The sequence below is a fragment of the Mesitornis unicolor genome, unplaced genomic scaffold (genome assembly GCF_000695765.1).
Source record: "Mesitornis unicolor isolate BGI_N332 unplaced genomic scaffold, ASM69576v1 Scaffold52709, whole genome shotgun sequence".
NCBI classification, from domain to species: Eukaryota; Metazoa; Chordata; class Aves; order Mesitornithiformes; family Mesitornithidae; genus Mesitornis; species Mesitornis unicolor.
In genome coordinates, this window is record NW_010210324.1 from 990 (window position 1) to 13,081 (window position 12,092).

The 12,092-nt window shown below is 40.2% G+C and overlaps 1 protein-coding gene across 1 annotated transcript; it reads left to right on the forward strand.

Moving 5' to 3' along the window:
• Nucleotides 1-272: 272 nt before the first annotated feature.
• LOC104547456 (dyslexia-associated protein KIAA0319-like) lies at nucleotides 273-6,544 on the forward strand (the record flags this gene model as incomplete). Its single annotated transcript, XM_010193141.1, has 5 exons — nucleotides 273-415; nucleotides 1,782-1,904; nucleotides 3,257-3,347; nucleotides 5,432-5,523; nucleotides 6,366-6,544. Coding segments are annotated over 5 exons (628 nt in total), but the record flags the coding sequence as incomplete, so codon positions are not given.
• Between the last annotated feature and the right edge of the window lie 5,548 nt (nucleotides 6,545-12,092).

A 12,092-nucleotide genomic window follows, 5' to 3' on the forward strand; every position in this document is an offset into this window, starting at 1 on the left:
AGAGTCAGGAAGACCAAGCAGGGAATTATGTTTTCTGGTTTCCTCACCTTTCTTCTGTGTAACTGAGAAGCCAGAGAACTGCTGGTGCTCCTGGCTTAGAATGGAGCCCAGGACATTTGGATGGAGTTGAGTGCTCCACAGACAGAGTTCCCTAATCTTTATCAGTGGTGACATTTGCTTTCCAGAAGCAGACACCACCAAAGGCAGTAAACTGAATGCCTGACAGAAGTGTTCTTTGACAGCAGTCATGACCTTGGCTGTTCTTCCTGCAGCACTGCGGTGGTGTTCTACGTGCAGAACGGGCATCCTTCCAAGGTGATCAAGGCCTCGGATGTCTCACGAGCTCTGCATGTGCAGCTTTTGAAGGAGAAGGCTGACTTCCTGCTTTTTAAAGTCCTGCGGGTTGACACGGCTGGTATGTTTTGGATTGTGCTTGCTCATTTTGGAACGCTGTAGGCTTTTGGCTAACACAGCACCTGGAAACAGTGCATGAAGGCCTTCTGCCTGCCATCTGGTGTCTGGGTTTTGATGTCGCTTTCCGAAAGATGACATTGAAGACAATGCTTAAAATGCTTGTTCGTTTGTGGTAGACTGATGCCAGTTACTTGTGTTCTTTTAAAAGAAAACGTCTGTAACAGCAGGCAAAAGCACATCTTAATCTGATCTGCATCAGGAAGGCCTGGACAATGAGGATAAAGATACAGGACTTATACCATATTTTGTTGGAAGATGGGCAAAACTTAACATAGCCATCATATAGATTTTTCTGTGTCCCTGGTACATTCAAGGCTTTTAGTGTCTGGGAATAGGCTTGTAATGTAACTTGGTTTTATCTCTCTGTATCAAGCAAAATGGTGAGGTGATCTCTGTGTGATAACTTAGTCTTCTGATATTTGCAACGTAGACAGACCGCTGGAGTTTCTTACAATGGACTTTTTCTTGTCCCCAAAAAGATGCTTGAACTTCTCAGCCTATTTTAACTTCACTCGTAATGTGAACCCTCTGTGATAGTCAGATATTACAGATATGACTCCTACATAATTTAAAATCAGGACACAATGGTCCAAATGGAAACAAAGTAGTGAGTGAGCTCTGGCAATAGAAGTCATTGATTCTGTGGTAAGTTCTGTCCTTATTACCTGTTGAAAAGGACTGTTGTTCTATTGTAAATGTACTCGGATTACCAAAATGCATAGATGTCACTTGAAAATATGCATTAACATTTTTCTTGACATAGTACATCTGCTACTCTAAGTTTTAAGGGGAATAAATTTTATTTTAATCTGCACTGATCAAGCAAATAGCTACAAGTGTATGAGGTATGTAAGCATTCTGGCCTCAGATGCTGTGATTCAGTTTTGAAATACTGAAACAAACTCTAGTTTATTGGTATTGATGCTTGTCGTCTTGTACCTGAGAATGCTGATACTCCTTAGTTCTCAGGTACTTCACGAGTTCTTACAAATATGTCATAACAAAAGGAACGGGTCCAAATTCCACAACTTGAACTCATCTGTATTTCTGGTTAGAATAAACTGTTCTTGACTTGCTTACAGATTCAGTGTTGTATGCATAAGACATATTCTAATCTTTCTTTTCACAGCCAGCAGTCTGCTGAACTGTAAATCTCTTTAACACGTAACACCAAAGGAAAGAGAGGTTTTACAAATATCGGAATGTTATGAACTAGATGCTTTACCACTACTCTAGTCTCGCAGTAAGAAAGTACATGACAAGTTGTCCATTTACACAGCTGACCTTATGTTTGGTTTTGTTCTTAGCCTGTCTCTTAAAATGCTCTGGACATGGACACTGTGACCCCATAACAAAGCGCTGCATTTGCTACCAGCTCTGGATGGAAAACTTGATTCATCGTTATCTGAACGATGGAGAGAGTAATTGTGGTGAGTTTGGGTGTTGTGGGATGTATTTCAGGAATTAGTTGTCATCTTGTGAGACTATTGAATGTTTGCTGTCAGCATGGGAAGTACTTAGGAGTTGGGGGATTAGGGTGTTGAGGGAAGACTAAAGCAGTCTCTGTTTTCCAGCCCAGCAATATCTTTGTATAGAAAGATACTTTAATAACATCTTGAAATGATAATATCTTGACAGTAGTGGCCTATATTTAAAATATTTAGAAAATTTAAATGTTAAGAAGTATTACTGTTTGAAGAAAAAAAGCATGAAAACTTTGTCAAGGGAGAGAGATTTTGCAACAATTTGGGCACAGTTGGAAGGATCATTGAATAGTGTGTGCATTGCAAAGCTTTTGAGAAGTACTCATCTGAAAGCTGGAAAAGAAGCAACAATTTAGATTCCCTGAGTGGTTGGTTGATGCTTCTGTGCCAGAAGTATGATCTAACCTAAGGAAATAAAACACCAGTTTTCTGGACTAACCAATATAGTCACTTTTAAAACCTCAGCTTTTTAGCGTAATTATTTTCACTGTTTCTTTCAATTTGCCTGTTGCAGTTTAGTTTCACCGGCTTAATAATGCCTATATTCTGCTGCATACCTAACGTATCAGCTAAGCCTCTCTATTTCAAGTATTTAATAGTTTTAATTTAACTAAATTGGTCTTCTACTTAAGTTGCTATAAAGCTCAACTCTTAGTACTGTGCAGGCATGGAGACATTAGCTGAGCAATGAGTCTTCAAGTAAATGTATAGAAATTTGTAAGGAGCTTGCTACAAGCCAACTAAAATGGACCAGTAGGTTTTAAGCCTGAGATGGGGACCTTTTGTAGCCCTGCCCTAAAATGCTGCATTGATCCATAGCGTAATAATAAACTGAACTAGTGAGTATACACATGTTGGAGTTCATGTTATTGCACATCTCTGTATCCTTCTCATTTTTTTCCTGGATTTACAAATGTAAGTATGCAGGTAGGAGGATCTGTCTCTAAACAGCTTCTGTTTTAAAGCACTACTAAAATACCAGACTCAGAGCACACCTATGTTTTTTTCGGTTGGAGACTGACAGCTGAGGTGGTAACCTTGCCTTCTTGACTTTCATTTCCCGCATAGACTTGAGATAGCTTGGGATGGTAAAACCTATTGGAATGGAAGAAAATTTTCAAACATGCACTTTCAATCTGGAAGCTTCAGTATCTCTTCTTCTAATTTGAAGGTGCTGTTTTCCTAAGTTCCTTTTGCCATTCCTCATTCCTCAGGATTAGTTATTTTAGTAGACTTGTATTAGAAATTATCCTATTCCCATTACTTTACAAAGCCCTGTTTTGTTTCTTTTTTTTTAGAGTGGAGTATACTCTATGTGACCGTATCCGGTTTTATTTTGATTGTGGTCATGGTAGGACTTGCCTGGTTCTGCATCTGCTGCTGCAAAAGGTACATGATTTGTGTTTCATTTTGATGGGATATATGCAAAAACTGCTCACAACTGCCGTGTTTTAGTACAGTCCTTAGTGCTAAACCGCTGAGCTCTTTTCAGACATGTGAGGAGCTTTCTGTAGCTATTTCTGTATAGACACATGTTTGTTGAAAAAAAGGGGTATCAGTTTCTGGCTCTGTGCTCTTCTGCATTTCAAAAAAACCCAAAAGCTGATATTGGAGTATCTTTCATATTAAGAGATAATTTATGTTAAAAAACTAAGTGTATGCTGCAGATCTTTGTGGTCTTTCACTGAGTCCTCCAGGTGCTCCATGCTAAGAAAGAAGAGGCGCATCTTGAAGGTCACTGATGTAGGAGACCCTAGGAAGGGAGCTGCTCCCAGCCTGGTGTCTCTCTTGGATGGGAAGGGTGAATGTGTGGGCTGCTCTGGCTGATGGGCAAAGAGTACTCCAGTGATCTCAGCCACACAAACTCCTTGCTTCCTTTTTCCTTAAACAGTTTTTCCTACTACTGTATGTCATCTCCCTCTCTGCCACCCCCACTCCAGTCTTTCCTAGTGAGCTGATTAGAAATTCTCTTTCAAGTGACAAGCCTCTGCAAATTCTGTCACTAGACCAAATGTTTTTGCTCCTGCTCAAAAAGCCCAGCAAATAGATAGCTTGTTCAGGAGTTAGCAAAAATGAAAAGCCGTCAAAGTCTTTCTGGATTTTCATCTTTTTCTAGGGTGTCTTTGCAATATGCAAAGGTTGCTGTTCAAAATGTGTGAGAGTTGATACAGATTACCTTTTTATGGCTGAAGGAACATTGTTGGTAGTAGGAAGTTTTAAACAGAAGTGTGTCCCACTCCACCCCTGCAGTGTGGAGTGGAGCCTCACAGCTTGTGTGGATTTGATGAAAAAGGGATTGCTTATGGAGTTCAGCTGCTTCTGTCCTTTGTCCTCATGTAGCTTGTGCCAGAGAGTTGATACAGATATGTGAAAAAGAGGAAGGAAATGCTGCACAGGACTGAATGGCAAGAGATGCCCTTTGCCTTGTGGAAATGACAGGAAGAAGATACTCTGTAGTCCAAGAGTTGACTGGAGTTTTGGAAGTTTTAAAGGCTTTGTTGAGCTGCCAAATTAATTCAGTTTTTTAGAAGACTAGAGGGGAGGCTGAGTGGCAGGCTGTTGCTGTAATGTGGCTTCTCCACTGTGAACTGTACAGTCTGGGTGAGAGTGCTTCTCCGGACATTGCCAGTCAATCCTTGCTTTGAAAAAAGGCACATCCCAGCCCTGCCCTCTCCAATGTTATGAGAAAGAAGGCCAGAAAAAATGCCTGAGGTGTGACAGCATCTTCTAGGACATGCCCTCTTGGTTTCATGCGTGAATGCCCTCATTTCTACCCTGAAATCCTTTGTTTGTTCCCTCTCAATCCAATGCAAAAGGAACAGTTTTCTGTCTGTTCCTCAAGCTTCAGGACTTTTCCTTCTTGTATTAATGAGCAGATGAGTAACTCCTGCCAACAGCTGAAACTTAACATAGAGATTATAGTGTCTGCAGCATTGTGGAAGTAGGTGCTGGAGAAGGATTTAAATGAAAAAAGAACAGGTGGGAATTTGCCTGTAGGGCTTTTTCCCCTGTGTGTGTATATATGAGGGAGCCAGTCTCCATTTTTGTTTGGTCTTCTCTGTAAGCATAACCAGACAGACATCACTTAAATTCTCTCAGGTATTAAAAAAAAAAAAGAGCCTAACCAATTCTTACAGACATCTCATCTGGAAGCCAAGGAATATATGTCTGCCTTGTGTCTAGTTACTGTGTTGAAATAGAACAAACAGCCTCTGTGCCCTAGGAAAGCAATTCAATCTTTCTGACTTTCTTCATCTTTGTATATCAGAGAGAAAATAACTTTTACCCTCTGGTCCAGATTGTATAGCTGCTTTATACATGTATAAACTGGAACAACTCTGTTAAAGTGGAGGTGAGAAAGTACAATAGGGTTCTGTATATTGGGGTATGTAGCTGTGTATGAAAAGGGAGAGGGGGTGGATTTATGTGTATACATGAGAACTAAAAGTCTTTGTCGTAACTTTTCTTTTTAGCAGAAAGAGGACAAAGATAAGAAAGAAAACAAAATATACCATCCTAGATAACATAGATGAACAGGAGAGAATGGAGCTACGACCCAAGTATGGTAAGTGCTATCTGTTTCACCTGGGAACTCATCCACCAAGCTTACAGCCCATGTATTTGAGTTGACACCTGCAGTCAGGAGGAGCCCAGATGCTGGCCTACAAGTTTGAGAATGACAGAGGCAAGCATAGACAATTAAATGACTGGGGGAGAATCACTTCACTTCTTTCATGAGGGCTTAGGCTGAGCTACTGCTCTGAGCTTCTTCATTAAACTTGGTTTAGAACATCAGATTGTCCCACAGACTTTCTCCGTGTAACCCCTCCTCCCCTGCACATACTGTAATTGGGAGCTGATTTTATTGCTGTGCAGCATTTCCCTCGTGGCCTGTAAGTGCTCTGTTAAACATTGGTAGGCTTCAGCTGCTACCCTCAGTTCACAATATATTTTGATTTACCTGAGTTTCATTTTTTTTAGCAGGGGAAATAATGGAATCCAGGAAAATGAAATCATCCTGAGAAATTGCTGTCCTAGAAGGACAGACGTAACATTTCTGTAGAAACCATGATCTTTTTTTGCAGCTCGTGCTAATTGGATAGTTGAGTGGACAAACTAATTTCCAGATTCAAGCTCTTAGAAGTGCATTAACTATGTGCTAAGATCATCTAATTGTTTCAAATTTAAAAGCATATATTCGCATTTCAGAGCCATAAACTGATGGGCCTGCAGTGAAGTCAGAAGAGTATCTGCCCAACTGTATATGATACCCCCTAGGCCACTTTTTTCACTTTCACCCCAGGATGTTTTCGATTGTCTTTCATATCACAGCAGAGGAGAGGATGGTTAGTAGTTACTAAGAAGTTAAACCTTTCTAATGAGCTTGTTTTGCTTTTTTGTTGTCAGGTATAAAACACAGAAGTACAGAACACAACTCCAGTCTGATGGTCTCCGAGTCAGAGTTTGACAGTGATCAGGACACTATCTTCAGCAGGGAAAAGATTGAAAGAGAGAATCCTAAAACCCTCATGAATGGATCCATCAGAAATGGAGTTTCTTTCAACTACAGCTCCAAAGACAGATAACTGACTGAGGCTAAAGGCACAGAACAAGCTGGTCCAACCCATCTGAAACATGTTGGCCCACCTCTGTATTTTCAGAACCGAAAGCTTCCTAAAATATCAACTAATTGCAGATGAAAGGGTAAATTTCTAGCATGGTTAGGGGAAGAAAGGAAGAAGGATTAGATGGTCAGTTAACTCCTCTTGTCACAGTTATAGGAACAAGGAAAAGCGTATCTTATTTCTGCATGTTCCATGCTGAATGTTTGAACTTCAGAAGGCCTTTTTTCCTGTATCTCTGCTACAAAACTAGCCAGGGCTGTTACACTACTAACAACCATAACTGAGATGCATACAGATTCAAGTCCTGTGCTCCTATCTCTCTCTCAGAGAAGCAGGGTGATTATGATGCTAACCTAAACCAGTGAAAGCCAGTATAGATAAATTTCCTTACAACTATAGAGACCAATATGTGACCACAGGCTCCATCTTCAGTTTCAGTTTAGGTTGGGAACACAGCATTTTTAGTGCATTGTATTTATCTTTGACTGTGCTTTGTGACTTCCTTTTCTAGGGTAGTGCTCATCAGATGGAAATGTCTTTGTTTTCAAAGGAAGTTTACAATTAGCAGTTGCACTTAATCAGCTGTAATGTGATACAATCTGTGTCCTATAGGATGCAATGTTCCCCATATTTACATAGAAAGTATGGTGCCTGCAGGGAAGTCCAGCCTTAGGTTGCTTCTGTAAGGATGAAGGTGCTTTGGCTTTCTGGAGTCTGCCACATCCAGCCAGGAAACAGTAGCAGAACAGCAGGAAGGACTTGGTGTGGTGCGCCTTCAGAAACATTTTGAGCATCGCAAACAACCTTTTGCTTAGAGAGCGCTTTTAAAGAGCTCTGGACCTTTTAGTACTGAACCCTCAGCCGAGATGAATTTTCATCTGTCAGCCTTAGTGCTCAATTAAAGAATGTGCCAGGCATTTGTGTAGTGAAATGCTTGTGGCAAAATACCTTATGTGAAGCAGGAGGTTCAACATCTACTTTCACTGTCATGGGAATTGGTACTGAGAAAGGTTTTAGCTTGAACATTAGTTTTACTTTTTCCTCTGTGACTATTCAGTGACTAGATGTGTTGGCCTAAAGAAATCTCTTTAGGTGTTTGGGAAGGGTAAGTGTGTTAGAGTTGATGTTCTTGTTTGCAACCTGGTTAATTTCTTTACTGTGTGTTTGTTAGACTTTAAAGCTGTGCTCCAAAAACTGTTTTTGAAATGCTAACCTGAAGACCTGGCTTTTATATAAAAGCCTCACTTGTGGGAGCATCTGTGTCAGTGGTACTGTCTGGCTGCAATGTCAGCCTTTCCTGGTGGCCCTTTACTGATGTGCTGGGGTCTTGGGCTGAGCTGGAAGAATGATGTGTTCTGATGGAGAAAATGTTCCTCTTGGAGCATTTCATTATTTTATTTGATTTTTAAACCTGGTGGTGGAGAATCCATTAACAGAGAAGGGTGGAGCAGTATAGAGATCAAGGGGAGCTGATGAGAAGAGTCAGGAAAGGGACATAGCCCCTGCCATCATGAGGAATAATTTGGTGGAAAATTTTGGGGCTTTCCATCCTTTCATAGAAGTCCTACACAACAGAATAGTTAAGTTAAACACTGTGGCTTCTGTGCTTCACCTGTTAATGGAGTTTGGCAGAAGTCAGAAGAACTGTCGAGATTGGAAGGAATCAGTAGTGAAGAGTTGCAGCAACGTGGCATGCTCATACCTGGTTTCATACCTTTGATTCTCAAATGCAGCCAGCAGTCCCGAAGGTTATCAGTACTGCACCGAAGAGCATTTATCCTGTGCCAGCCCTGCATTTCTCTGGAGAGCTGCGGGTGGCTGCAGGAGTCAGTGATGAGAGAGGTTGTGAAGAGCCAAAAAGGGCTAATGCAGTGTTTTCCATGTTTTTTCTACACCCACCAGCAAGATACAGTATAAACGGTATGAATGGTCTTTCTTCAGAAGCCAAGTTTTACATCTATATCTATGGGGGGTTAGGCTATTTACTGAAACAAATCTACTTTATCTCACCATCCTCCTCCTTGAATGTGTGTGTGTGTATATTTTTTTATAACTTGGTCAATAAGAGCAAGGTCAGCTTTTGATGTATTTCAATTTCTGCTCCAGATGTGTTAACATAATAATGCAATGTTCACTTTAAAGCATTCCTGAAGAATGTAAAGGCCCACTAAGAATAGTAAGTTTTTAGTGGTTTGTTTTGTTTTGTTTCCTTTTTCAATCAAAATGTTGGGCTTAATCCATTCTGTTCAAATTCCCAAAATGTTCTAGCAGGAGTTATACTCTTGGAAACATGCATTTAAAAAGAAGCTGTATAAGCAGCTACAACTTTGTATTGATCACGCTGTCATGGATGCTTCTGCTAATTACCGTATCCAGTGTGCCTTTATCTAGAAACTTACCTTTTAGGACATGTCAGTGCAGTCAGCAGCATCCTTCAATTTTGTGAAGTGAGTCACTTGTGTGTGTTGCATTTATTTTACACTTTTTTAAAGCTAGTGCTGGAGCCCAGGAGGTTGTGCTTTCAAGGAATTCAAATTCAAAGATCTTTTTTTTATAAAGAACAAACAGCTGAAATCTGGTTCTCCAGTAAAACAACTACAGGAATCATAAACTTGCTTTCCTCAATGCTGCAGAATTCCCAGGGCTGTTCTCCCTCCCACACACACACACATGCTGTGGGCTCAGATCTCTTAATCGGTGGTAAGTTCGTGTGCCATGACAATGTGTGGGATTTTGCTGAGTATTCCTCACTAACACATACAAAACATTAGACTGATTTCTTGTTGCATAAGGCCCCCTAGCAAGTGGAAGTTGCTTACTAAATTCTGTTCTCTGTACGATGCTTTAACATCTTTGTTGCTAACAGTATTTTAGTTATGTTTTGAAGGCTGAATATAGTTTCAATTTCTACTAGTTTGATTCTTCCACCTCCTTTGAGAGAAGTCATTCCTCTTACATAAGATCAGGCTTGCTCTTAACATGAAACTTGCACTGGAGTTGAAAATAATAGTTTCTGGCTCTGCAAACTTGTGATATTGCATGTTAGTGTTACTTGGCTAACCATGGTTTTGTCAGGAATTTAGGAGAGCTTATAGCAAGCCTTGTATCTTGATTCATTATCATTTTTGTCATACCTGGAATGAAAGGGTCTGCAAACTAGCTCTCAAGGTGCAAACACAATGGTAGAATTCTGTTGCTAGCATTGTGGTTCAGGTTATGATGGATTTGATGCAGGTTCCAAGTCCTCACGTTTACATCTACACACCATTTTCCTTCATATACAGAAAGAGTGCTGGCAGCTTCTTTGTGAAATAGGGATGGGAATGTTCCCAGCTCTCTCATCTGTACTGAAAAGCAGAGGAGACCAGATGCAGCTTGTCATGTACGACTAAGAGTCCACTGAAAATAAAGAATAAATTCAGTTTGGCTCTGAAAAGATACTCTCTTTGAAGGCACACAATACGCTGATACTTAAAGGGCATCATAGCCTTGAATTTTCATTTGCATCTTGGTTTTACATTTTGGAATTAGTATATTTTGGAAGAAAGGCTTCCTTACCATTACTGCCTGAAGCATTAAACAGGTTCAGTACTCAACACATTGTATACACGGTGCATAACTGCCATGCTGCAAACGGGCTTGTGTTTTTTATTTTCTTCACCAAAAGTCTATTGCAGTATGAAACAAAATTTACCTTTGTAAATCTGCTGAGAGGCACATCCAGATTCTCTATCCTATGGTTCAACCTTTCATATTAACTGAGAAATTGAAGCAAGCTGTGAATGGTCTGACTGCAGAGGATTTCATTTATTTGGAGAGGGGGAAAAGGGTTGTTCTTGTTTCATGTGTAAAAATACATTTTCAACTGCATCCTTTTAAGTGAACAGTTCTAGCAGTCTGCCTCTGTTAGATGCATCAGATACAGGTACTGTTCAGGCATCTGTTTCATGCTGTCAGATGTGTTTGCTTAAATGATGCTAATTTTCCTTTTCTTCCTTGGTCTCTTGTGGGCAAACAGAAGTGCACACACATGCAAGGAAAATAGCAGTGTGTCAACTTAAGGGAGAGTGAGAGCATGCATGTGTTCCCTGTGCTGAATTTCAGCTTTCCTTGGACAGGTCTGATATTCTTGAAATAATTAAATTCTTAGCCAGATTTCTTATTCCTGTTTTAAACCTCAAGTGAAACTAATTTTGCCCCTGAATATACTGATTGTGGGCTGTAGTCAGCTGGAGCTTTGGAGTGGTGGTAATAAAATGAGAGCTACTTTAGTCTTCTGAGCCATTTCTGTGAGGTTTGCGAGAGGTAAACATTTCTCTAGAAGAAGGGAAATGAGACAGAGGGGAATTAGTTTCCTAGCATCAGCTATTGCTTGTCATTGATCCCTAACTATAATACTAATCCCATACTTCTGCAGCAAAGGAGAACCCATTTACCATACCTTCTAGGTCCTGAACTCCCCAAGGCAAGGGAGGGAACCTTAGAGCTTAGAAATAAAATTCTAAAAAGGAGAGACGAAAAGGCAAATAATTTTTCCTTTTGCACAGGCTGTGTATCAAGCGCAGATGAGTTGCACATCAGCAGTTTGTCTCTGTGTGGAAGCACTTCTCCCTGTGGGTGGATGGGTGAGATATTACAGAATTTATATTAGGAATCTGTTTCTAGAAAATGTTATTTATTGCAAAGGGGAATGTATTGTAACTGGAACCATTTCTGAGCTGAAATTATTACATTTATGTAACTACTAATAAAGTTTTGCCTTTCCTTCTAGGAACTTGTCAGGTACTCTTTTAGACATGATATTCTGTATTGGACTCAACACTCAGGTCAGGTTAACAGAGATATGTTGTACACCATAGCTCATGTCTGTACTCAAACATAAAAGCCGTGCAGTATCTGATCCCCTTCCTTCCTACTGACAAATGCAAAGCAGTATCATATTTTTTTTCAGAGAGGTAACATAATGCAGTACATGACAGAGCAGAAGACGACAAATTTACTGCAGTTCACAGAGTTTTCATGTGGTGCTTGTCGTTACTTGGTTTAAGTGGCTGTATATAAGTATTCACCAGCTGTCATGCCAAGTGTGATGGTTTCACAAGTTTTGTGGCTTATGCTATAGCAAATCCAATACTTGAGTGTTTGTAAGTGCAGTGCCTGCTTTGCAGTAATCAGAGATTCTAATCTGTAATATAACCCAAAATACTTCTGTTAGCAAGGAGTAGGCTAAGCTGCTAGTTTCTGAACTGGAAAAGAAAAATCCATGCATCAGCATGTGTGAAGTTGGTGCTAAATCATTATTATAAAAGGTACTATGAGATACAAGTGTCTTTCTCTAACAAAAAAAACACACGCCATAAAAGCAACTTTAATTGGTTATATGGTGCTACAGTGTACATGGTAACCTCTTACATTCATACGTGACTCCTGCAAGGGAACACTGACTGCTGAATGGGGCAGTGAGATACCACATCCTTTATTGAAGAATGGAATCTGCCCCTTTGTTACT